At 39.2% G+C, this 27,596-nt stretch overlaps 2 protein-coding genes across 3 annotated transcripts; both read right to left on the bottom strand.

The window, feature by feature from the left end:
- Positions 1-2,134: 2,134 nt before the first annotated feature.
- Positions 2,135-23,712, bottom strand: LOC105885036 (kininogen-1). Of its 2 annotated transcripts, XM_076003172.1 has the most exons (11): positions 23,300-23,710; positions 20,915-21,025; positions 18,583-18,667; positions 13,530-13,702; positions 12,300-12,407; positions 8,026-8,110; positions 6,634-6,806; positions 6,132-6,236; positions 5,922-6,008; positions 4,458-4,535; positions 2,135-2,379 (listed from the first exon to the last, which is right to left on the bottom strand). In XM_076003172.1, the coding sequence occupies exons 1-11, from the start codon at positions 23,495-23,497 to the stop codon at positions 2,233-2,235; spliced, it is 1,350 nt and encodes a 449-aa protein (XP_075859287.1). In that variant the 5' UTR covers positions 23,498-23,710; the 3' UTR covers positions 2,135-2,232. The 2 variants fall into 2 exon arrangements, with proteins under 2 accessions (XP_075859287.1, XP_075859288.1); XM_076003173.1 differs by lacking the exon at positions 4,458-4,535 and having other exon boundaries at positions 23,300-23,712.
- On the bottom strand, positions 2,475-4,421 carry LOC142874338 (kininogen-1-like; the record flags this gene model as incomplete). Its single annotated transcript, XM_076009207.1, has 1 exon — positions 2,475-4,421. A coding segment is annotated over one exon (786 nt), but the record flags the coding sequence as incomplete, so codon positions are not given.
- Positions 23,713-27,596: the final 3,884 nt, after the last annotated feature.

Here is a 27,596-nt window from a genome sequence, read left to right on the forward strand (position 1 = left end):
GCTTTTTGGTCATCTAACAACTTAGATTGTAACTTACTATGGAAAGAGACATTAGGACTTCTGGAAGAGTAGCTTTTTACACATCTACTGCATCCTCTCCAGTCTTCTCTGGGGAGGATCTGGGTTCTTCCACAAAGTGAAGGTACAGGCCAGCATCAGAGTGGGAGCACCGGTGTAGGACAGCAGGACAGGCCGAGACAAGGTAACAAACGTGTCCTCTTGTGAGTTAAGTCTGTTAGAACCAGGCCTAGGAGCAGGAATTGGAGGGTGAGGTAAAAGGGGCAGGAGTGGTGTCTCACCCCTGTAATCCCAGCACTGTGGGAGGATTGCTTGAGCTCAGGAGTTAGAGGCTGCAGTGAGCTGTGACCACACCACTATACTCCAACCTCAGGGACAGAGCAAGATCCCGTCTCAAAAAACAAAACAACAAATAAACACAAGCCAATAGGGGCCTCCAGCTTGAGGAGCTAGACTTGGACAATGTGCGGAATGTGGGCTGGACTAGAGGAAATTCCTGCATGGGAGAGAAGCATAGAAAGAGGAAGCTGTGTGGTTCCAGAGCCAAGGTCAACACCTCGGTTTGCCTCTAACTCAGGAGGGGAGTTGGGTGCAGATGTTTAAAAAGTGACAGGGGTAGATTCTGAGTCATAGGAAACTCATGTGTATATTGTCTAACAAGGACCTGAAGTGGAAATACTTCATGTTGTTGAGTAAAGAGAGACTGTAGGCTTTATATAGCAATCCTGAGTGGTCATTCTTCTGTTAAAACATGATAGTTTGGGGATACCGGGAACACCACCCTGACCCCATTCTCTTCTCATTCTGATCCACACTGCACAGGACCTTCAGAATAATCTGTCTTAAACATTTGAACATGTCAAGAACTGTAGAAAGGATGCTATTGCCTACTTTGGCCTAAACTCCCAACTGGGCTTCAGTCTACCTTCCAAGTTGGACCTTCTGGCCGGGAGTGGTGGCACGCCTGTAATCCTAGCACTCTTGGAGGCCTAGGCGGGCAGATTGCTCAAGGTCAGGAGTTCAAGACCAAGTTTGTCCTTCCACTTCTTCGACATTGTGTCACACTGGTCATTTCTACTCACTCTTCCTTGGATTACCTCTTTGTTCCATATGCTTTCGACTTCCCAGTGGGATTGTAAAGTCTTTGAGGGAAATAATTTATGTCTTTTAAAATGTATTTCTCTTCTTTTCAGGACCTGCTGCTAAGCATATGGTAAATAGTCAATGCCTGCTGCTTGACTCAGTTATAGTTTGCCTTGAACAAGACTCAGAAGAGCACCAGCCACAATGAGAGATTTGTCAAGGATTTTTTGGTTTAAGATAATAATCCTCTCAAAATCAGAGAGGATTATGTGATTTTGTAATGACAACATTAATAATAGAGCCTCAAGATGACATGGTGTAAGGGAGTTTAAAAGGTCTGGGTTTTACTGCCAGCTCTGTCATTTATTAACTGTGTGACCCTGGGCAGTGTTGTGAGCTGCAATTTCCTCACTGTAAAAGAAAGATCATGGGAACCGGAGAGTGGTTGTGAGGATTAAGTTATACACCAAAAGTAAATTGTCTCGCACAGTAAATGGCTATAATAAGCACTTGATAAATGTTTATATTATAGAAAATTTAAAATATCTATTGCCTTTTATTTTATCAGCTTTCTATTTTCTCTTTTACCTGGACCAGAAAGATAATTTCAGATTTTCTTTAAACTTTTTGGAGGTTAGATATTTTCTGGTCATGAGATGTTGGTAGACATCATATTAACAAACAAGATTTTTTTTTTTTTTGGTAATTATCTGGATCATAAAAAAACTAGTAAACAAGCCAAATTACTCTTAGCTTATGCCTGGGGATGAGGAGAAAGGTGAAGGAAGGATGGTGGAGAGAGAGCCCTCAGATTACTGGCAGAAGAATGACCCACTAAGCCTTCACTTAGCACTCATGTGAGGTCTTGGTGGTAAGGCAGTCCCGCCTAAGGGGTTTCTGCCTTGGTTAGACAGAGTGTCCCAGAGCTGGGTTACATCTACGTGGTAGAGCCATAGAACTGGCTCTCTGACCAGCTGGAATTTGCTGCAAGATGGGTGTGGCTGAAAGGAGACCATTGTGAATTAACCAGGAATGAGAACATCAAGACTGAATTTTATTTCACCCAGAAACAGAGGGATAAAATGGCATTTTTCTCTATTTAAATTCTATTCCATCTTTCTTCTTGTCCTTCTACTCCAGGTTGCTGGCAGAGGTGGTTGGGGCTACTGTGCCAGGTGCGAAGATTCTGCCCTTTGGTGAAGAGACCTCACTCTTAGATGTTGGCTCTGCCTCTGCCTTTGGGGGTCGGCCCTTGTACTCACAGGACCTTAGGCGCTTCTGTAAGTATAGCAAAACTCCATTAATCTGCTGTTAGCATTTAATTTTTTAAAAACAAAAATTTTTTTTAAGCAAGCAGTTAACAAGGTGAGACATTTTCCTGACATCATTTGTTCTTTATTTAAAAGTACAGACAATATGTAAAATCAAATAAAAACTGAGAGGCTCAAAAGCATCCAATAAATTGAAGTAGCAGTGACACATGCATTCACAGATGACTGTAGCTGCTTAAACCCATAAGTTGTTTCTCTAGGCAAAAGTATAGCACAGGTTATAAAATATGTATCTTCCTTGCACTACAAGGCAATAAAAGACAATCTATTCTCTGGTGCAAAAGTCAATGGTCTTTAATATCATGGCGAAAAGATGATGTGATCAGAAAATGAGGCTAGAGAGGAATATCCTCATAAAATATCTGTACAAAGTTTGCATCACATCCCATAATATTCCTTTTTCAATAAAAAAGTTTCTTTAGAAAGCCTGCTTCTATAGTACTTCCTCTCAAAGCAGTAATGCTTGTTCTGAAAACTAAGGATTATGCAAAATAGCCTTGGCAAAAAAGAAACAAAAAAATCCTATTTGAAAGCCTTGTTGCAAAGAGTGACTACTGAGTAAACAGAAATTATTGACATAAAAGAAACACCTTCACCCAGAAAGGGAATTATCAGAATAGCTTTGTCAAGTGGGAGTAGCTATTTGATATAACCAGCCCATTCTGGAAATAGAAAGTCAATTAATTTACTTTCCCCTTTCCTCCCTTTGGCCAACTTTCTTTCCTTCTTATTATCCCTTTTTGACATCTAGAATTTTTTATTATGGTTATTATTATTGATACTCAATAAGTTCAGCATCCAGTCTCCTGACGTCCCTTATTTTCATATGCATTCAGGGACCAGGTACCACAGTTTATCTAGAAATTTGAGGGTCTTTTTATGAAAATTGATGGCATACATTTTAATAAAAATGTACAAACTAACATGTTTGTTATCAGAGAAGCAAATTGCAATAGGCCATAAGACACATTAGTTTGTCCATTTTCTGTGCTACTTTAGAAAACTCAGAAAGGATTTAGAATTCTGGCACACAATTTTATGTGGTCCACAGAGACTGACAATGTCCCCATTGGGAGTTTCACCGATTCTCTCTAGGCTGTTCTGAAACTTCATAGTTTTTGGTGTATTATATCAGGATTATGTTTTTGGACAATGGGGAGAGGAAATGATGAAGTGTTAAAGGAATATCTCCTGCTGCATAAATTAATAAAGAGCATCCGATAGATTGAAATCATGGGATTCTTTCATTTCCATGTTTGGATTCATTTCATTAACTGGCTTCCAGGGGCGTCCGGGACATTTGGGGGAGGTTGTTTCTGGAAAATCTGATATCTGGGTAAATGAAAGGCTATTTGGTTCTATCTGGATGTCAGGGATCCAATCATCATCATTTTCTGTGGGAGTTGGTGATGTATTAGGCATCATAGTTGCGATGAGATCTGAGTCCTGAAAGTCAAAATCGGTAACTGCTACATCTGGCCGGGCTAAGGAAGGGATGGGTGTTGGCCCTTCTGTCTTCTCTTGTGTCTGTGCAGAAGGTATGGTACTATCTTCAGAAGAGCTTGCCAAATGCCCTGCTTTCCAACTATTGAGGTTTCCATTGTTTTTGCCTTTATTTTTATGTTTTCCATGGCCATGACCATGCTTAGGTTTATGTTCATGGTCGAGGCCATGGCCCCCTTGGGGTTCAAGATCATAGTGAAATTTGAGTTGATGTCCATGCCCAAGGCCATGTTGCCATTGGTGTTCATGGCCAGGGCCATGTTGTTTTTGATATCCTTGGCCAAGGCCATGTTGCTGTTGGTGTCCATGGCCAAGGCCATGTTGTTTTTGATGTCCATGGCCAAGGCCAAGGCCCCTTCGGTGCCCATGCCCTTGGTCATGCTCATGTTTATGGCCATGGCCAAGGTCATGTTTTATTTGCTCTTCATGGCCCCAGCCATGCTCATGAGTGGGTCCTTGTTCTTTTCTTGGATCCTGATCTTCATCTTATACAGGAACCATGGAAGCATGGGGTGGACTTACAGTTGTTACTTCTCTTATTTCCTCTACTTGTACTGATCGGAAAGGTGAGAAACCTGGAGGCCTTTTCATCAATGTCGTCTAAACAGGAAACATTAAGACAAATGAATTATTGCAAAAACCACACTATCAGTGAAGAAAGAAGAGACTGAGATCTGGCAGTGCTGTCTTGGTTTACAATGGGGCAGGTCTTTGCAAGATTTTCAATACTATATTAGTGTTCTAGAAAGGATGAATAATGCTTTTTCCTCTTTTGATTGATCTTAAAATTTGTAAACATTGTTGTTCTTAGTAATACTATAAAATAAGTTGGAGAGTTTTTTCTGCATCTGGACAAATTGAGTGGTTGAACTACATAATCTCTAGGGTATCTTCTAAACCTATGATTACGTAAATCTAAAGTACATTATGTAAGTTCAAAGCACATTATTTAATTATTGTACTATTAATTGTACTATTTCTATTACCACTATTACTGCTTTTATCCTAAAGGCCATAAGTGGCTTTATGGACTGAATATATAGGTGGCACATATCCATGATCATTTTGTTGGGCTGAAGCACATTAGGACATATTCACACTTTTGAAATGCAGCGTTTGTATAATGTCTGTGTTATACTATATGCATACACACATGACAAAAACCTAAGTCAGAAAAGAGGGAGAAGAGGCAACCTGCACTGAAGATTGCATTTGGTGGTGCAAAGAACATGGGTTTTGAAGTCAAGCCAGATCAAGCTAGTAATTAGCATCATGATGAAAAGTGTGGGCTCTGATTTGATCTAGATTTGATTCTGAGTACCACTAGCTTCACTTTTCCCTTCTGTAAAATAGGAATCATAACAGCACCTGCCTTACATGTTATAAAGAGGATTAAGGGAAAATGTATGTGAAGTCCTCACTACAGTGTCTAGGACAGAGGAAGCACTTGGTAATGTCACTGTGCATTCTGGGACTTTCTTATTTAAGTATTACTGCCTCCTTGGCTTCTTTTAAGACTTAAAAAAGAAGATGTCATGTAATGCTTCTTAAACTTGAACCCTGCATATGAATCCCTGAGGATCTTGTTAAAATGCAGATTCTGATTCAGTAGATGTGGAGTGGAATCTGCATCTCTCACAAGGTCCTTGGATGTGAGCGAGTGCAGTGGAGCTGTGTCTCCCCGCAGGCACACCTGGCCTCGCCAGGGTTAGCTCCCTCACCACGGGGACTGCATGCACTTCACTAAGGAAGAGCCTGTATAAGCTTCCATGGGACACTGGCAACGGGTGAGAAGTGATCAAGAGGATTGTTGCTCTCCTTTTTAGCCATTAAAAAAGAGAGATCAGCACAGAAATGTGAGATTTCCCCCATGTTTAAAAGATAGTTCCCCAATTCATTTCAGTAATGGTTCATTTTCAACCCCCCATATATGGGTTTTCAGAATGAGCAGAACAGACCCCAAGCTGACTGTAGTTAGAACCATACCATTCCTCCTGGTTTACAGTTGACAGTAGGGTAAATTTTTTCCTCCCACGGTATCACATAAACTTCAGCAGTGCAGTCTAGACTTTGCTATCCATTAAAATAGAAGTGAAAGGAGAGACCAGCGTTATTCATGAGATCCTTACACAAGTGATTCTTAAACATCAAATAGATTTCCAGTGAAAAAGTAGACAGGTGCATTAATCTACTTACGCCAGGTTTGATCTCACAGTTTTCATTCAACTTTTCATTACTTTCCTTGGAACATGTGGTTTCTCTGGCTATGAACTCAAGAAAGTATTTCTTTCCAGCCACCACCTAAAAAATTAATTAGCACAAAGTAATTGTTTAACAAATATTTATATAATAAATCATATCTCTTTAAGGAATTTTAAGGGAGAATCTTGAAATTTTAATTATATGCTGGCCAACTTGGAGAGTTAGAATTTTAGAGTTTGGAGAGTGACTTGACACACATTACCTTATTTGACCCTCACTTCAGTCCTTTACAGATAGAAAACAGAGAGAATGTCCTAAGAGGCTCGTCCAGGATCACACATCAAGTATGCAGCAAGGTTGGCACTTGGAATTCAAGTCTGCCAAATCCTGTTACCAAGTATATTGTTTCTCAATCCAGATCCAAGATCAACGGCAAAATTAGTAAGCAATTTGCACACAGACTAGTATCAGTATTTTTGTAGCATCATTTACAGACCTGTACTTGCGCTCTTTTCACTGTGTCAATCTTGAAATAGAAAGTTTCATTATTCTCTGCATTAAGCTTTGCAACAGAATGAGTCAGTGCCTCCTCCAGCTCTGGGCTGTCGACAGGTATATCTGCAGGGCAGCCAGGACAACCCTTGATATGCGGTTGTACAAAATCTTCCCCTAAAAAAAGCAGATTTTAAGTTAGCATGTACGCTGAAGGAACAGCCTTGCGTAGCACGTCTCCTGCTCAAGACCCAGCACTCACGTTTATAGAGGGGCACGCAGTAGCCCAGGCCTACTAGCGAGTGAGTGAAGGTTATCTCTCTGACCCTCACTTCCTGCCTTTCTTCTTTATTCCTCCTCAAAGCCCAGTATATTTAGGGAAACGTATTCATTCAAACGTTTTCAAACATGTTAGTGACTCAACTACACCTTTGTTGAGTGTAGTTGCTACACCTTTCCTGCATTTTTGCATTTTTGATGGAAACTTTAAAAAGCAATGCTTAATTTAAAGGAATGACTCTCATATGGGAAAATTTTAAGTCGCGTGGCTCTGGTGAACAGATAACTTCAGTAATGCTTCTCATTGTGGAATGTATACAGCAGTTTTCCAAGTATGAGAAAAGTCAACTCTTGTTATAAGAAATAGTATAATAACTTGACCATAAACTCACACTATCTTCATTTCTCCCCCATTAAACCGTGCAGAAAAAAACTTTACTTGAAAGAGTTTTATTCTGAGTTGTTAAAAATGAAGCACAGGTCTCTCCAACTTTACACACTCAACTCTGTTGCCCTGGCTAGAGTGCTGTGGCATTAACCTAGCACACAGCAATGTCAAATTCCTGGGCTCATTCAAGCGAGCTGTCTGCCTCAGCTTCCTGAGTAGCTGGGACTACAGGCACGCGCCACCATGCCTGGCTAATTTTTTTCTCTATATATTTTTAGTTGGCCAATTAATAACTTTCTAGTTTTTAGTAGAGACGAAGCCTGGCTCTTTTAGGCTGGTACCGAACTCCTGACCTTGAGCAATCCATCTGTCTTGGCTAGGATTACAGGCATGAGCCACCACGCCCGGCCTAAAACACTCAACTTAAGGATAACTTGTACATAAGAAAGACCAGCTGGCATTGTACCCAAAGGTCAACTTTGCCCAGGGAACATACATTTTCCCTTCCGTCATCATAACTCCTTCTGGCCACTTGCAGAGCAGCATCAGCTGCACCTGCTGCAGCACAGCTGGGCAGGGAAGGGGTACAATGTTGTCATCAAGGTCAGTAGGCTACACAGACTTTCTGGTATTTCATGGGAACGAAAGCATAATTTAATATGAAAAGATCCAGCCAATTGTCTGGAACCACTATTTCACTACTGGGTGCCAACATGTGTTATCCCTCACCTGGATAAATGTCACACTCCTGTGAGTAGTCAGCAATTCTTTGCTGAATATCCATGTATGCATTATCTGTACATTCACCGATATCCTGGTTTTTAAAAAGCATATAAGTGCATAGATTAACAATATTTTTTAGAATCTTTGAACAACTAGTAAAATTGAAAAATAAGATGTCTACTTTCTAAAATATGGCATGCAATAAAAATGAAACAAAACATAGTCTTACTGCAAAAGAGAAAATAACTTCGGCAAGACTATAAATAACAGCAATAAATACATACACATACATGAACACAGAAAACACGAAATAAGATGACAAGAAGTATAGTATTTCTAGTATAGAAATAAGAACCATATAGGTGTAAATGGGTAAAATTTTCTTTTAAAAAGGCAAGAACTTTCAGGTTAAGTTAAAATAAAATCAGGTTATTATAATTTTAAGAATCATAATAAAAAATAAAACTTAAAAATAAGGGATAAGCAAAGCTATATGAGATAAATATAAACAAAAAAGGAACTGTGTATTAGTAATATTGGACAAATTAAAATTCAAAGTAACAAAATAACTCATAAAAATACTACAAAAGATAATTTTATTTTTTAAAGGTGTAGACTAGAAGGCATGGAATAAAAATACATACAGCAGAAAACATTACATATATCAATAGAAATGGATGGAAATATCCATAGTGGGAAAATTACTATATGAACCAGCAATTGTACTCCTAGGTATATGCTCAAAAGAATTGAAAATAGATATTAAAACAGATACTTATATTAATATAATACATGAATGTTCATAGCAGCACTATTCATAATAGCCAAAAGGTGGAAACAACCAAAGTAGGTGAATGGATAAACAAATTGTGGCATATATATATACAATGAAGTATTATTCAGCCTTAAAAAGAAATGAAATTCTGTTCTCATAGGTGCCCCATGTAAAACGAAAGAAAATAAAATAAAAAAGGAAATGAAATTCTGAAACAGTCTGCAATATGGATAGACCTTGAAAATATTATGCTAAATGAAATAAGCCAGACACAAAAGTACAAATATTATATTGTTTCACTTATATGAAATATCTAAAATACGCAAATTCAAAGAGACAGAAAATAGATTAACACTTTATGAGTGGCTGACAGCAAGAAGAATGGGGATTTATTGCGTAGTGGGTACAACATTTCTGTTTGGAGTGATGAAAACTTTTAGAAATAGTTTTATACACATGGCACAAAATTGTACAAAAGCCAAGACTCTTGATATATAGGCTGTTTGCTAAAATGCACCTATTTTCATTCTATCAGCAATATATACCCTTGATAGAATTTAGTATTTTTTAAAAATTTAATTAATTTAATAGATAAAAATATTTTTAATTTTCTTTTTCTCAATCAATAGTGCAGTGAACATGCATTTATTTAACCACTGCATTTTCATACATTTGTTAGAAATTTATGGGTTGGATTTATAAATTGTCTTCTACAACCTTTGCCCCTTTGTCTTTGGGACATATTTTAATGAATTGGAAAGTAGCATTTATATATTACAGAAATCAGTGCTTTGCCATGTTTTCTCAGTTTTTACCTTTCAGTTTTTATTATGGTATGTTTGACTTACAAATAGCTTTTGTTTATAGGTGACCAAATCAACCAGTGTTTTCCTTTTGAATTCTTCAGTATTTGCTCAGAAGTCACTTTATTTCTTTTTCCTAATTTGTCTATGGTCAATATTTTAAAATATAGCTTTTAAACCTATCTGGAATTAATCTTGATATATGTTGTGATATATCTAATTTGATTTTTTTCAAGAGAATAACCAGATATCTTAACATTTTTCTCTTCTATATAAATTTGCGACAAACACTATCAAATGGTTTCTTAAAAAGATCTGTTCTTTATTTTTGTACCAACTCTACCCTATTTTAACAGCTGTAGCTGCATATTAAGTTTAAATATATGATTTATTATTCTAACATTTATATCTTCAAAACCAACCTTAGAATAAATTTGTACGAAAAACTTACATTATCAAATTGATTGGAATTACATTATACTTTTAAATTAGTATGAGGAGAATCGATATATGTACTATAGTTAGCCTTTTTAGTCAAAAATTTGGCATGCCTCTCTAGTGTGTATATTATGTCTATGTATTATGTCTACTATTTGCTGTGGGTTTCACATAGACATTCTTTAGCATGTTAAGGAAGCATCCTTACATTCCAAACGCTCTTGAAAGAGTTTTTTGTTTCTTTTAAATAAGGAATGGGTATTGAACTTAGCAAATGCTTTAGACTATATGAGGGCTGTCCGGAAATTATCCAGCCATTGTTAATATAATGAGAACAGTTACATGGCTAGAACTTTCCAGACAGCCCTCGTATATTAAAATATCATATTATATTTTCCCAATCTGTTTGTTGTTTTGACAACTTTTCTAATAGCAATCTCTAGATTCCTAGACTCAACTCTATGTGTGTTAATTACTTTTCACGTATGGATTGTATTCTATTACTAGTTTAAGATTCTACATCTATACTTCTAAATGAAATTAGCATACATTTATTCATAATATTCTCTTATATTTTTATACTGCTCTGTATGCTTTACTATGTTGCTTTTTTATGCATTTGATTTTTTTCTGACTCCAAGAAGAATCATTTGGATGTTTTTATGAACACTGGTGCTCTTATTCTATTTTATCAATAAATTAGCTTTTATCTTTATTATTTTCTCTTCTCTCCTTGCTTTCCTTCTTTATTGTTCTTTTTATCCCCCCAAATTTCTTGAGACCTAGATATGGGGTTTTGTTGTTTGTTTGTTTGCCTCTGTTTTTAAATTATGAAATCATGTAAAGCTATGACTTATAACTCTGAATGTTCTGGCAACATTATATAGAACTCTCATTTTTTGTTGTTCTGTTTTTTATTTTTTCTTATCCAAGAAAAACTCTAAGGTTTTCAGGAATTGCCAAATTGTGTTCTATAATGGCTGCACCATTTTACATTCCCCCAGCAATATATTCAAGTTCCAATTCCTCCACATACTCCCTAATACTTGTTATTTAGCAGACAAAAGGGGCTTTTTATATATTCTATGTATGAAATCCTTATGAGATATACGATTTACAAATATTCTCTGTCATTCTATGGGTTGTGTTTTCACTTTCTTGATAGCGTCTTTTTTACCTTTTCTCTACTTACGAAAATAAGTGCATACTCAATTAGAAAACTTGGAAAGTATTAAAAAGTTCAAAAAAATATAAAGAATCAGAAAAAGCATCTGTAATTCCAACTGAAAGTTAAATATAGTCTATATTTTAGCACACTTGTTTTCCATCACTTTTTATATTTATATTTACTTTATATATTTGAATGAATCTTATGTATAGTTTTGTCTCCTACTTTTTTGTTTTTTACTTAGCATATTGTAACTATTTTACTATGTCACTAAAAGCTCTATAAAGATTTCTGATAATAGCATCATATTCTACTGTATGAATATACCATAATTTATTTAACCATTTCCTATTGTTGCATAAATAATTTATTTACAATGTTTTCCTATTAAAAAAACAACACTGAAATTGACATGGTGTGGTCTGGACTTCTCATATACTAGAGTGAGAAGCAGAATTACCAGATTAAAGGACTTGCAGGAATTCCTTGGTTAAAGCAACATCTCCTGCTCAAATGCAAATATCCCTGGGAAGGTGTTCTGTCTTACCCATTTTATGTTCACTAGCCACTGCCACCTTGATATACGCCATCTTAGCATAATTTTGGTTCAATAACAAGATAGCACCTGAGGAAGCACCACTAAGGGATAGAGACTCAGGTTGTGTTTATTAAAGATGAAGGTAGGGGAGGGAAGGTGAGAAAACAAGCAGAGTAAAGTCTGAGGTGAGGAATTGTCCAGGGTAGAGCCAGGGAATGCTGCATGGCACTGAGCACATGGGGAAGAAAAGGAGATAGGAAAATGTGAAGATATAACAAAAATAAACTTGATAATTTTACCATTTTGTCCCAGGCTGTTCCTAGTCCCTGGTTATACTCTGTAAATGCTTACTGCTAGATATGCAGACTCTTTGACTAGGTAAGTAAGGCAGCTTCACCAGTGAAGTCAGCATTAGGTTTCCCAGGTAATGTGAATGTGATTGCTGAATATCATCTAAAATTTAAGTGACAGTCTAAAAAACAGTGTGATAGTTTCTATGCCTGCAAAAACTATAAACAAAATGCTAAGAAGTTTATAATTAATTTTTTGCCTACTTACACCATCCAAAAGGGATTTGCATTCTGGAGTTAAGAACAGAAAATTCTCCTTGGAACAATTAGTTTGCACAATTGAGTAGGTGACTTTAAAGTTGGATCCAGCCACCACCTGCAATGATTTGGGATTGAGTATTTAAAGGGCAGTTAAAACAATCTTCACAGTGATATATAAATGCTATGAGGAGTTTAGAACACTGCAGGGCATGTAAGTGCCCAAGATATATAAACTACTATTATTACTAGGCAAAAATATTACTGAATAAATACTGCACACCTTGAGACTCTCACACAACACACACACACTCACACACCGCTTCCCTTCATCTATCTGAAAATAAAAAGCAATAAATAGATGAAGTTACTGTATTTCCTGAAGACCTAATAAAATTTCCTCTGCCAAGGTGCAGAGAGAAAGCATTTTGCTGAATTTCATAATAATAATGCTCTTCTAGATGGATAAAGAAAACTTTGGAGAGGAGTGGCCTTTGCTGGTGGGTCCTCAGGTCCCAGATAACCAGGTGATATGATTTCTCCTGCTTTATTCTGGGTTGGTTCTACCCCAATTGCTGTATATGGACACAATTGAGTAAAACATGCATCTTACTCATATGAAGGCAAGTTGTAAAGTCTATTAAATGTAGGGAATGTTACTGACCAAAGTGAATCACTCATAATCTGAGGCTGAATTACAAGGGACCCCATCAACTATCAGAAAAGGCTTGTCAAAATGAATCAATAAAAAGACCAGATTTATAGGTATTTACTTTTTTTGCCCTGATGATATGGAAACTACAACTTAGGGGAATACCCAGAAAGCCATGCCAACTATTCTAGACTCAAGTGTCTTGGAGCTCTGTTAAACTCATGAGAGCTAGGTGATGATATAGTTTTCTCAAAACCTTATAAGGCCAGTATGACTTTTCCATTTTAGCATCTCTGGGAAGAACATGTAATGATGACTACTCATTTGTTAAAAACAAACTTTAAAGCAAAGGGGTCTGATAGCCACCTTTTCCCACTTTACAAATATGGCACTATCATACTCACTGCAACAAAGAGAAAGCCCTTTGCAGCCTGCGCTGGTCACGTGAACACACAAAAGAACCCACCACCCGCCATGCGATCATACATTTTCCTTTGGCCGATGGCTTCTGTTAGGTAATGAAATCCTAAACGTAAAGATCTAATATTTTTAACAATGCTGCGTGACATGAAAACTTAAAGAACAAACCTGTCTTTGGGCCCGTTTTACTTCACTAAGAGTAAAGAGGTAGGGACGATCAGTGTTGTTATTAAAATGTTGAATGCCATGTCTCAGGACGGGCTCCAAGTCCGGGTGGTCCGTTGATATGGGATGTACACAACCAAGGCAGTCATAGTGGGCTGTCACCACAGGGCCCTCGGCTTAAGAAAGAGCAGAAAAAAAGGCAACGTTAATGATCAATATTAGCATTCAGATGCATTGCCCCAAGGAAAGGAGATAATTTTGAGTTGGGGATAAACTTTCTAGTAAATCCTAGTAGGCATAGAAAAAAAGAGTGTACAAAACTGCTTTTTAGTCAGAGAGAAAAAAAACCTATCATTCACTCAGGAATATTTTATATTCATAGTACCCTACATAATTATTTTAAATTTATTTTAAAGTAATTTTAAATGATAGAAGTAATATATGAATTCATCCTTTCATAAAAAATTAAAACATTTTAGATGTGCTATTATTTATTTTTCAATGCTAATGAGAACTCCTAGGCCAGGTGTGGTGCCTCAAGCCTGCAATCCCAGCACTTTGGGAGGCGAAGGTGGGAAGATTGTTGAGGAGTTGGAGACCAGCCTGGGCAACATAGTGAGACCCCATCTCCACAAAAAATAAAAAAAAGATTAAAAACATTAGCCAGGCATGGTGGCATGTTAGCTACACGAGAAGTTAAGGCAGGAGGATCACTGAAGCCCAGGAATTTGATGCTGTTGTAAATTATGATCAGGCCACTGCACTCCAGCTTGAGTGACAGAGTGAGACTCTGTCCACGTCTCCTAATGAACAAACAGACTCCATGAAGGCCAACTTGGGGATTCATATATTTTTTGTTGATTCAATCTAACAAATATATATATTTTGCTTCTGCTGTAATATGCCGGGCACTGAGCAAGACTACATGGATGCTTTAACATGTTAGTGATGGTCACTGTCTGAAGGAAGTGACTGTCCTTGGGAGAGAGAGAACTGTAGATGGATCATTCCAATATGATTCAGCAAGAACTTAGAAAGGCAGGAGCCCAGAGTTGAGGTCCGGGCAAACTTTTCTAAGGAAAAGCTGAGATGTCTGAGTGAAGAAGGATGAAGAGCTGTTAGCCCAGCAACAGGAGGTTTGAGGGCGTGGGGAGAAGGGTGGAGGGCTCCTGAGAAAGCAGGATGAGTGAAGGCCCAGTGGTGTGGGATGTGGCGGGACACAGGGAGGGGAGAATTGAGGTGTGAACAATTGGTAGACAGAATCTCGTGCTGTTTGGCCTACACCTCACTCTCTAGGCCCACGGTTACTAACTGTATTCAAAGGGTCATGGGCTCCTTGGTGAATCTGATGACCTATGGCCCCCTCCTCAGGGAACTGTACACACTCATAACATTCTTCACGTAATTTCACGGTATTCATAGACCCTCTGAAGTGAATTAAGAATGGTCTGGTGGAAAAATGGGGAACCACTGAAGAGTTTCTAATAAAGCAATGTGAAATATTTAAAAAGGAGTTTGTATTAATATTAAATTCCAAGGTAATGTTCATAACTGCTAGCCCTAACCTACTGGTCAATAGAGGCAAATGCCATAAAAAGGGAAAGTCACCAAGAGAGTGAGAGGTGCACCTGGAGGAGCCCACCTTGGAGCTGGGCTATGAGCAGGTGCACTATGAGCCCACCTGGCTTCTTTTCCTAGTGAGCTCTCGCTGCCTGCCTCTGTGAGTGCCAACGACAATCAGGAGGCCACCAGTGTTGGACAGGGCTGTGGCTCTGTTCTTCACAAGTCAACAAAACTGGCAACCATTTCTTGGATTTCTCTCCATAAATACGCATGTCAGGAAAGCATATATTGGGTGACTATGCCTAGCTTTTCCCTTTCCTCTCTTTGCAGAAGTTATGTTGAATCAGCATCATGGGCGGAGTTAAAAAACTGGAGGGGAATTCCATGTGGGAAGTGGGAGAATTACTGATGATGACTGAACAGGAAGGATGGGTACAGAAGGTAAAAGGGAGATGGGGAAAGGACCAGCGGCTGTTTTGCCTAGTCTCAAGGGCCAGCTTTTATTCAGAAGATTGACTAGGGGTAAGAAAGAGAAGGCCAGCTTTTTGAAGGTGAAAGGAGTCAAGAAAGATGTACCCTCTCTTTTTCTGAGTGACAATGATTTTTAGCCAACCCTGACATTTCTACAGAGATGTCTTTAAAAATAAAATAAAGATTTTTAATTACTTGTGATTTCTTTTCTATTTGGAACTGTTTTTCTCTGAACACAACTTCTTACAAGAACCAGAACCCCAGGGAAATAATTTTTGTGGGTTCCATGTGGATGACTGAGGTTGGTATACAGAACAGTTCCCACCAATGGTGATGTACAATAGTGAAGCTGAAGATGCTGTCCCACAGCCCTCATATGCTAAAGCTCCACTTTGCAGAAGGCCACTCTAGGAAAGCTTTTGTCATTCACATTACCTGGATGTGTCCATTTCTCTGTACTTGGCATCTCTGGCACATTAGGGAAGAAGCTAATAGAGGTTTTATCTGTTGATAAGTTGCTCCATAATTATATTCTTAAGGAATTTAATTTATTTAGGGTCTATTCTACCAACTCTATCAGCTGTGGCATTTTGAGCAAGGTACTTAACTGCTGTGGGCTTCAGTTTCCTTGTCTATAAAATGGGGATATTAATACCTACCTCATCGAGTTGTGAAAGCTACAAATACTGATGAAATAAATTGAAGAGGACACAAATCAAAATGGAAATGGAAAGGCATCCCATGTTCATGGATTGGAAGAATCAATATCACTAAAATGACTTTACTGCCCAAAGAAATATACAGATTCCATGTAATCCCCATCAATTTATAATATCATTTTCCACAGAAATAGACAAAAAATCCAAAAGTTTACATGGCATCCCCCCCCCATAAGAGCCAGAATAGCCAAAGAAATGCTGAACAAAAAGAAAAAAGCTGGAGGCAGCACACTACCTGACTTCAAATATATTACAGGGTTATAGTAGTGAGAATAGCATGGTATTGGTGTAAGAATAGACACACAGACCAATGGAACAGAATAGGGCACTCAGAAATAAATTCACATATTTACAACCAACTGATTTTCAGCAAAAGGGGCCAAGAACATATGTTGAGGAAAGAATATCATCTTTAATTAATGCTGCTGTGAAAATTGGATATGAATATGCAAATGAATGAAATTAAACTCCTGTCTCTTACCACATACAAAAATCAACTCAAGAGGGATTAAAGACTTAAGATCCAAAGCTATAAAACTACTAGAAGAAAACTTAGGGGAAACACTTCAGGACATTGGTTGTGGACAAAGGTTTTATGGCTAGGACCTTAAAAGTACAGACAACTAAAACAAAAATAGATAAATAGAGCTATATGAAACTAAAAAGCTTCTACACAGCAAAGGAAATAACACATGAAGAGACGACCAATTTCATGAGAGTAAATATTTGCAAACTATTCATCTGATGAGGGACCAATATCCAGATTATACAAGGAACTCAAACTCAAACAACTCAATAATAATAAAAAAAAAAACGCAAATAATCCCATTAAACAATGGACAAACGATCTCAGTAGACATTTCTCAAAAGAAAACATACAAATGGGCAACAAGTGTAGGAAAAAATGTTCCACCTCACTAAGCATCAGGGAAATGTAAACAAAAATCACAATGAGGTATCATCTTACTCTAGTTAGCATGGCTATTATTAAAAAGAAAAAAATGACAGATGCTGGTGAGGATGTGGAGAAAACGAAACACTTATGATCTGTTGGTGAGAATATAAATTAGTAAAACCAGTATGGAAAACAGTATAGAGAGTTCTCAGAAAACTAAAACTAGAACTACCTATAACCCAGTAATCCCACTACTAGGTAAGAAATCTATCAAAGGGATACATGCACTCATATGTTTATCATATAGCATTAGTCACAATAGCAAAGATATGGAATCAACCTAAGTTCCTAGAGATGGAAGAATAGATAAAAAAAAAGGTGATATGCATACACAATAGGATACTATTCAATCATAAAAAGATGAGATTATGTCATTTGTAGCAAGATAGATGGAACTGGAGGTCATATTACATTACGTAAAATAACCCAGGCAAAGAAAAGAAAAAGTTTGTATGTTTTCATTCATATGCATGGATTTAAAAAACTTAATCACATGAAGATGAATAGAGTGATAGATCCCAGAGTGCAGGAGAGGGAAATGAAGAGAGGTTGGTGAAGGAGTGCAAACTTACAGTTAAATAGAAGAAGTAAGTTCTCATGTTCAATAGCAGGCTAGGGTGACTATAGTTAGTAACAATATAATTTATCTTGCAACGTATCTAGAAGAGAGAACTTGAAATGTTTTCAACACATAGAAATGATGATGGATACCTCAAATACCCTGACTTGATCATTACACCTTCTATATATGTACCCCATCAATATTTAAAATATTGTGTATCAATAAAAGAAAAAAAAGAAGTTACTATATGTAAAGTACTTAGACCCATGGCTGGGACATAAGCAATCAATAAATGCTAGCTATTATTAATATTTTTATCCTGATTGCCATTAATGCGTTGTTATCACTGCTAGGCATCATTGCTTTAGGTGTATCATTTCATTTCAGTCTCACAACAATCCTGTTAAGTGGGAAGTACTGTTATCTCCATATTTGAGACAAGGAAAAGGAAAGCCAAGAAGGTGAGGAGCTCTGAACGACTCCAGGCCAGGTCTGACCTCAAAGCCTGTGCTTTTCTCTCTCTAGGATGCTGCCTACAGTTGAAGGCAGGTGTGTGTCTCCACATCCTTGTGCAGAGCCCTGGAGGCACATGAGGAAGAGTTGGATAGTCCCGAGGGAGAGATTGTCACAAGCCTGGCACAAGGTCAGGCCCCTGCCGCTCCCCCCGACCCTAAGAATGGCATTAGGAGCCTCTGGGAGAGGGCAGCAGCCTGGGCCAGGTTGTGTTCTTGGCACACAGAAGTTGTTAATTCCTCCCCAGGGCAGTGCCACCCCTGTATCAGCTACCTGGAGTAATCTGGCAGATCTGGGTAGCCACGGAAAATTTTCCATTTCCCCTCTTCCCAACAGTCGCTGTGCATTCTCCTGTGGCCTAAAAAGAAAAGAAAAAGACCATTTATCCTAATCTTTCAGATGGATTAGGAGTCCACCTAGTACTGTTGCTAAACATGACTTTCCTTTGAAAAGTAACAAAACTTGTGAAGATTCTATTGAAAAGAGATTTCAGACATGAGAATGAATGTTTTTGTAGCCTAATGATTATTTTTTATAAGCCACTGATATCTGTGAGACATCAGAGGAATGCTAGTATTAATGGTGGTTTATAAGCTTGAGTCTTTGATTCAATCCCTGAAGATACTTCTTTTTCCCCACGATGTACGCAGTGCCTCAGAATCAGCCTGCTCTACGCTCCTCTTGATGTACTCTCAATTTCAGTGGATCAATACTATTCACATAAACTCAGTTTAACTTGTTAGAAAGAGCAAGGATCTTGGTGTGAAAGTGTCTTCGAGTTCCAGCTCTGCCACTTGCTAGCTGCTACCTCTATCACGTCCCTTTGCATCTCAGAGTCTCAGTTTACCTATGGTACAGGAGGCGTGCCACATCTATCTCATACGGCTGTTGTGAAGAGTAATGCACAAACATACATAAAGTGCTTAATAGAGGTCCACCTCATGGTAGGCACTTAATAGGCAGCCGTTTAACTGTTATTGTTGAAGTGTTGTTGTTTTTTTGTTTTTTTTGAGACAGAGTCTCCCTTTGTTGCCCAGGCTAGAGTGAGTGCCATGGCATCAGCCTAGCTCACAGCAACCTCAAACTCCTGGGCTCAAGCAATCCTTCTGCCTCAGCCTCCCAAGTAGGTGGGACTACAGGCATGCGCCACTATGCCTGGCTAATTTTTTCTATATATATTAGTTGGCCGATTAATTTCTTTCTATTTATAGTAGAGATAGGGTCTCGCTCTTGCTCAGGCTGGTTTCGAACTCCTGACATTGAGCCATCTGCCCGCCTCGGCCTCCCAGAGTGCTAGGATTACAGGAGTGAGGCACCGCGCCCTGCCCAAGTGTTGTTTTTTTAAAAAATTATATTTCCTATATTAGGTATTTCTAGTTTCAAAATATGGGCTTAATGAAGAGGGGGAAATGTCCTTCGTAATTAAAAATGGAGAGGAGGAAGGTAAGGGAGGGAGATAGGAAGGTAAAGGGAGGGAAGGGGAGGGAAGGGGAGAGAAAGGAAGAGAAAGAATAAGAAAAGGAAAAGGAAAAAAAAAAGAAAAAGAAAGAAAAGAAAAGTTGGGCCTCCTCATGATGATTTCAAAGCTTCCTTCCAGTTCCAGCATCCTGTGGTTTGAAGGCGCATCATTCTGCAGAGTAGGAGGCCCAAGATCAAAATGCCAACCGATTCAGTTCTTGGTGAGGGCCCTCTGCCTGGCTTTCAGACAACTACCTTCTTACCATATCCTCACGTGATGGAGAGAGGTGTTTCTTTGTTTTGTTTGGTCTTGTCATTCTTTGGCCTTATCTACTAGACATCTCCTAAGTGACAGGCACTATTCTATCAGGATACAGCACATTTCTCTTCATCCCCACGGCCTACAGAGGCAGGCAGTATGGGGCACAGCAGCTAATCATCCCCACCTTACAGATGAGACCACTGAGAAGCAGAACCAGCACTTACGATCCTGGTCTCCTGACTTGGAGTCCAGTGCTCTTTAGCAAGTGCAGACAACTAGGGCTCATCTTTTACAAGAGAGGCTTGCTTCTGAGGCAGATACCATTTGCAATCTTCCTAAATTAAGGCAAAACAACCAGCTGTGGTATGCCAGGGATGTATGTTAGGAGTTTGGTTAAAATAGCCATTGTTAAATTAATTTACATAATTTTCCTCATTTCATTCTCTAATCTCCCTTCTACAGGGGACAGCCCCAGTTAAGAGGTCAAGCATCATGCCCACCATCACACAGGTCATTGGAGGCAGGGTGAAGATTTGCACTCAGGCCTGTGCAACTGAAGCACCCACCCTCTCCCCTCACCAGCCCTTCAGCCTGGCCCAGGTGTTGCTCTCTTGTCTCTATGGGACCTGGCCCACGCTTCCCAGTTGTCACTGGAGCCCTCTTCTCACGGGAGGGCTTTCTCCACATTTAACTGCTGGCTTCTCCATCATTTTTCTGTCTACATAAGAACATGGCTATGAAGCATCTGACTTTTCTACTCCTTTCAGGGTTTGTGGGCATCCCTCATAAACAGGATCACTAATATTAGTCATCCCTGCACATGCCAAAGGGTAGGGCAGCCTTGACAGAGAAAACTGGAGGCTCGAAAACTGTTAACACACTCACAGCTTTTGCAGCGTCCTTGTAGTCACAATCCTGCCAGGTTTTGCCGCTTTGAACAGGACAGTCACCCTCCTTGATTTGGTACTTAAAGGAATAAAATATGTCTGGGTTAACCTGAAAAAAGCAACCGGAGATATTACAGTTCATCCACTGATCCAACAGCAAATAATTTGAGTAGGTTCTGGTACAGTTATGAGTCCTGATCTTGATTTGATTTAATCAGAACAAAGCACTCATTCGAAATATACTTACATTTTTATAAGTATTATAAACATTTACTTTAAAGAACGTTCATAATTACTTACAATGTGTTTTTTAAAAGTTACAAAGCAGTATCAATAGTATTAGCTTATTTGTATAAAAACTGATTTATATGTACATGTCTTGCTTGGAAAAGTCAGAAAAGTTATGCAGCAAGCTGTTAAAATGGCTCTCAGTGGTGGGATTATAATAATCTTGTCCTTTCTTCCTTAAATAAATGTTTCTAAATGGTCTTACTTTTTTTCCCGAATGAACATAATATTACTTTTATAACTAGTAAAAGCAAACAGGAGAATTTTATTTTTAAAAACCCCAAAACCAAAAAAATGCTAACAGTTACCTCTGTATGGTGGAATTCATTATGGGTAATTTTAGTATTTTTATTTGCTTTGTTTTGTTTCCTAATTTTTATTTCTTTTCTCTGTTTTAAACAGTTTTCTTGAGATATAATTCACATGCCATACAATTCACCCACTTAAAGGGTACAGTTCAATGTTTTTTAGTATATTTACAACCATGCCCACAATATATTTTGATTTTTTTATTAACCCACAAAAAAACCCTGTGCCCACTACCAGTTTGTACCCATTCTTCCTTGCATTCAGCCCCTGGCAACCAGCAATCTACTTTCTCTCTGTATTTGCCTAGGCATTTCATATCACTGGGTTTATACCTGTGGTCTCTGTGTCTAGCTTCTTTCACTTTGCATGAAGTTTTCAAGGTTTAGCCATGTTGTAAGATGTATCAGTACTTTATTTCTTTTTATGGCTGACCTAATTTTTCTAAGATGTCACACTATCATAAGACTTAACGTGAAAAGGCGCTGAGTTAGATGAGCTGAAAGCCCACCTCAACGATGCACAATCCTGACATGTCAGAGCCAGAGGGACCTGGGAGGTGATGCTGTCCAGCCCCGTCCTTTGCAGCTGCGAGCAGGGAGGCCTGAGAGGGCAGGGCATGGCTTAGGCAGCCTCACGATCTCAGGGAGGCAGAGCCAGCCCCAGATCCCTGGTCCCCTGATGCCCAGGGCAGTGGGCTCTCAGAGCCTGCGTGGGTCGCAGTATTTGTATCTGGGAGATGATGGAGTCAAACAACATAGACTCTAGGCTTCCTTCTGTTTTGATAACGTGGGCCTATGAAGCAGGAGGTGGTAGAAGCTGTTCCACTTTTACTTTTACATGGCAAAGTAAAGATAAAAAAGATAACTAGGGATATTTTAGAGCAAAAGCCACATTTTCCACAGGTTAACCAGTGAACATACCACCAAAAGCCATTACTTCAGAGCACCAGGGAGCAGAATTTCTCACATGACTATGCTAGATTGTGAAACAAAATGGCTCAATTTTACTTTCAGGAAAAGAAACGTGTCCACCGTGCTTTTGTTTCTTTAGCCCTATGATATTAGATGGTTAGGTTTTTGTGTTTTTTTTTCCATTGAAGTAACCAATTGCTGAACTGTTCCAGAGATAGAGACATTTGTAATGAAATGAATTTAAACATACTCTCAAAAGATTAGTATTTCTTAGAATCATGCATCCTGCCAGGATTTGTTGCTAGCTGAGTGCATCAATGCAGTCATAACAAAAACAGTAAATATCAACTGAAATATTTCTGTTAAATTTGATGCATTCAGCCATAAAGTCTTCCTGGTAGATATTTTTGTCTAGTACAGTAGAATCCTGCTAAGCTCATTCCTGACTCTTCTTAGACATACCCCACCAAGTACCCCCTCCCACTTAATTTGGGAGGTCTTCATATTTCAGTTAGTGCCAGGGACCCTGTGAATCCTCTGCTGCATTCTGCCTGAGTTCCTAGATTCTCCCCCTGTGCTTAGTCTCTTTTAATTTCTCCATCTACCTTTGTTTCCTTTCACCTAGGATACTGCTCCTCTGATTACCCAGGAAGCCAACCAGGGAGGCCCAAGATCTAGTCATACCCTGTCTTCCACCTACAGGCCAGAGAGTGCTGTTAGTCTTTTCCAAGAGCTGTAAGCTTCTACACTTGATTATCAGTTCTTTGGTGGTGTGTGTGTGTGTGTGTGTGTGTGTGTGTGTGTGTGCATGTGTGTAAGGCCTGGCTTCCTAGTGATAGCACAGATAACTTCAAGGTTAAACAGAGCTCACTCACCGTCTTATTGACCTCAGTTATGCGGTACAGTACAAACTGGTTGTTGTCAATTCGATTTTTACTGTTATATTTCTTCAGAGCAGCATCCACAGCCTTAAATACTTCCTGGTCATTGCAGTCGATTTCCTCAAAGGACTGTTCTTGGGTTAAACTTGGTAGCAGCCTGGAGCAGAGGAAAAGGATGGCAATTAGTTTCATGATTTCACAGACTCCCTCTCAAAGCTGAGGGATGGCTTCACCAGGAATCAGGAGCCAACTTGGATGCTGGTTTTAACAATCTCCAGCCTGTTGTTTCCTGTGTCCTGTTCTCTCTCTGCCTTACAGCTCAGGGTCCTGGTTGGACTTCTGCTGCCCTACACTATTTGCCCTATTCCGAAAGGACAAATGTGGCTGCTGGGTTATCCAAGCACATTTAAAGTCAGAGCATTGCAACACTGGGGGTGTTAACCTGCTCATTTGCATTTAAAAAGCCCACAGGAGCACAGAGCACATTTTCACGTGATTGCACCATTTTGTACAGCGATGGCATGAAAGTCTAGAAACAGCTGGCTCGCCGCCATTCCAGTGGCTGGATAAGATAGGACAGTCAAATTCTTTCACATCTAAGATTAAATAATAGACAGTTGCAGATCCCTGAGGAATGCCAAGAAATCAGCAGGTGATTAGCATGTGGGAGCCCAGAGGTTTCATTCTTAATAAAAGCCATATCCTGGCCGGGTGTGGTGGCTCACGCCTGTAATCCTAGCACTCTGGGAGTCCAAGGAGGGAGGATCACTCAAGGTCAGGAGTTTGAAACCAGCCTGAGCAAGAGCGAGACCCCCATCTATACTAAAAATAGAAACAAATTAATTGGCCAACTAAAAATATATAGAACAAATTAGCCGGGCATTGTGTCGCATGCCTATAGTCCCAGCTACTCGGGAGGCTGAGACACAGGTATTACTTGAGCCCTGGAGTTTGAGGTTGCTGTGAGCTAGGCTGATGCCAGGGCACTCACTCTAGCCTGGGCAACAAAGTGAGACTCAGTCTCAAAAAAAAAAAAGCCATATCCTTATTTTTTAAACAGAGTTTCTGCTCCTCCCCACGTCTTTGCCATTGTCCTACCTTTACCAGATTCTTCAGAGAGTAGTGGCTGCTGCTTTCTTCCATCTTCCAAATCTCACACATATTTCTCCTTTGGATGTCTATAACCTAGAACTCTAATCTGTAGGAAAGGGACGTCTTGAAACAAAAACTGCTTATCCCAAACTGGTACACACACGCACACACACACACACACACACACACACACATATATGTATATATATGTATTTTCACAAGTTACTATATCTTCCATTTTTTTAATGTTTAATTTTTTAAAAAATTTTTTAGAGTTGAAGTCCTGCTCTGTCCCCCAAGCTAGAGTGCAGTGTATGATTTTAACTCTCTGCAGCCTCAAACTCCTGGACTCAGGTGATCTTTCTGCCTCACCCTCCCAAATAGCTTGGACTACAGGCCTATACCACCATGCCCAGCTTTCACCCACTTTTAATGAATGTATTGAGTAGTGTTATTTCCACACATTCAGTGTGGTACCATCTCTATTTGCCATACAGAGACGATAAAGGACAGAAAAGCTGTTATAACCAAGGTCTTTTGCTAGAGTCCCATTTCTAATTCAGTAGTAGAAATAGAAGTCAAGATTATTTTCAGATAGCCTACAGAAGATACTCCTAAAAGTAAAAAGAAGAAGAAAAAAAGGTAAGTACAGATTGCTTTCAGAGAATAATTACTTTCTGTTCTTTTTGATATGGTAAGGAGTCTTGTAATTGCAATTCCCCACGTGTTTTCCAGCCTAGCTCATGAGTATCTAAGGACACCACCCTGTGTGTATGGCAAGTGCCACAGATAGCAGAGTAAATGAAATGGCTCTGATCAATTTGAACTGACATGTAGTAGTGTTTTATACTCCATTTGTACATTGATTTCATGGTTATTCAGCTATTGAAATGTTTTAAATTCTGTGTGTTTCAGGTCAGTCTGTTTCTTTATGAGCTAAGTGAAGGAATAGACCAGCTCCCAGTTTCCTTGCTTGTGTCAACGGCATCATCGTTCTCTTAGGACCTAGATGGAAAACTTTTTGTCATCTTTGATTTATTCCTGTCATTTATTCTTCATACTCAGTAAGTAATGTCTTTGAAATATCATTTATACCCATCTTGTTATCTCTGTTCTCTTTTTTCTTTTCTTTTCTTTTTTTTTTCTTTCTTTCTTTTTTTTTTTTTTTTTTTGAGACATGGTCTTGCTCCATTACCCAGACTGAAGTGCAATGGTGCAATCATACCTCACTATAATCCCAAACTCTCCCACCTCGGCCTCCCCAGTACCTGTGACTACAGGTGCAAGCCACCATGCTATATTTTTTTAACTTTTGTACAGACAGGGGTCTCACTATGTTGCCCAGGCTGGCTTTGAACTCCTTGGCCTCCAGTGATCCTCCTGCCTTGGCCTCCCCAAATCCTGGTATTACAGGCATGAGCCACCACTCCTGGCCACAATCTCTATTCTTATTGCAACAACTCTAGTGCATACAATACTTATAATCATTCATGGTTCCATCCATCTCTCATGAGAAATCTATTTTCAAAAAGATTTGGAAGTGTTCATCAAGTGGAACAATGTAAAACTGGTTAAGTAAGATTAAAAAGACAACAGAGAGGGCCTATTCAATTGTTTTTACCTTTGGATACCTTAGACTCAATAGAGAATGTGTGAAAACTACTGACGTGCAGGACTACTCCCAGAGATTTGGGTTCAAATGATCGGGAGCTCCCTAGATTACGGTAACGTGCAGCCAAGGTCCTAACAGTGTAATAACAGCTGCCCTTTGCTGCATGCTTACCCTGTGCTAAGCATTACACTAATTGCAGGAATTTATCTCTTTTAATTCTCAAAACACACTTATAAGGTGAGTATATTATTAATCTCATATTGCTGATGAGGAAACTGGGGCTTTGAGAAAAGAAATAAATTGGCAGCTTTTGGACTTAGGGTTTGTAGCTTCAGAACCCTGGTTCTTAACCACCTCACTATCCTGCCTCTGAAATATACTGGGTAATACCTCCAAATAAAGTTTTGCAAAAGAGAGAATAATGTTCAAATGGAGATTCTTATAACATACGGGCTGAAGCTATAATCTTAAATAATTTAATGTAAGCATTTTTGCAAGATGTTGAGAGGATATTTTGCTTTTTGGTCATCTAACAACTTAGATTGTAACTTACTATGGAAAGAGACATTAGGACTTCTGGAAGAGTAGCTTTTTACACATCTACTGCATCCTCTCCAGTCTTCTCTGGGGAGGATCTGGGTTCTTCCACAAATTGAAGGTACAGGCCAGCATCAGAGGGGGAGCACCGGTGTAGGACAGCAGGACAGGCCGAGACAAGGTAACAAACGTGTCCTCTTGTGAGTTAAGTCTGTTAGAACCAGGCCTAGGAGCAGGAATTGGAGGGTGAGGTAAAAGGGGCAGGAGTGGTGTCTCACCCCTGTAATCCCAGCACTGTGGGAGGCTGAAGTGGGAGGATTGCTTGAGCTCAGGAGTTAGAGGCTGCAGTGAGCTGTGATCATACCACTATACTCCAACCTCAGGGACAGAGCAAGATCCCGTCTCAAAAAACAAAACAACAAATAAACACAAGCCAATAGGGGCCTCCAGCTTGAGGAGCTAGACTTGGACAATGTGCGGAATGTGGGCTGGACTAGAGGAAATTCCTGCATGGGAGAGAAGCATAGAAAGAGGAAGCTGTGTGGTTCCAGAGCCAAGGTCAACACCTGGGTTTGCCTCTAACTCAGGAGGGGAGTTGGGTGCAGATATTTAAAAAGTGACAAGGGTAGTTTCTGAGTCATAGGAAACTCATGTGTATATTGTCTAACAAGGACCTGAAGTGGAAATACTTCATGTTGTTGAGTGAAGTGAGACTGTAGGCTTTATATAGCAATCCTGAGTGGTCATTCTTCTGTTAAAACATGATAGTTTGGGGATACTGGGAACACCACCCTGACCCCATTCTCTTCTCATTCTGATCCACACTGCACAGGACCTTCAGAATAATCTGTCTTAAACATTTGAACATGTCAAGAACTGTAGAAAGGATTCTATTGCCTATTTCAGCCTAAACTCCCAACTGGGCTTCAGTCTACCTTCCAAGTTGGTCCCTCAACCTCTTCAACATTGTGTCACGTTGGTCATATCTACTCACTCTTCCATAAAAGATCAAGCTTGGATTACCTCTTTGTTCCATATGCTTTCGACTTC

This window comes from Microcebus murinus, chromosome 1, assembly GCF_040939455.1.
Source record: "Microcebus murinus isolate Inina chromosome 1, M.murinus_Inina_mat1.0, whole genome shotgun sequence".
Taxonomy (NCBI): Eukaryota; Metazoa; Chordata; class Mammalia; order Primates; family Cheirogaleidae; genus Microcebus; species Microcebus murinus.

Coding starts and splice junctions, on each gene's coding strand:
- LOC105885036 (XM_076003172.1), bottom strand. CDS start 23,497: ATGAAACTAATTGCCATCCTTTTCCTCTGCTCCAGGCTGCTACCAAGT. Junction 12,408..13,529: donor TAAAACGGGCCCAAAGACAG/GTTTGTTCTTTA, acceptor AAATCATTGCAG/GTGGTGGCTGGATCCAACTT. Junction 4,536..5,921: donor ACTGTAAACCAGGAGGAATG/GTATGGTTCTAA, acceptor TTTCCTGTTTAG/ACGACATTGATGAAAAGGCC.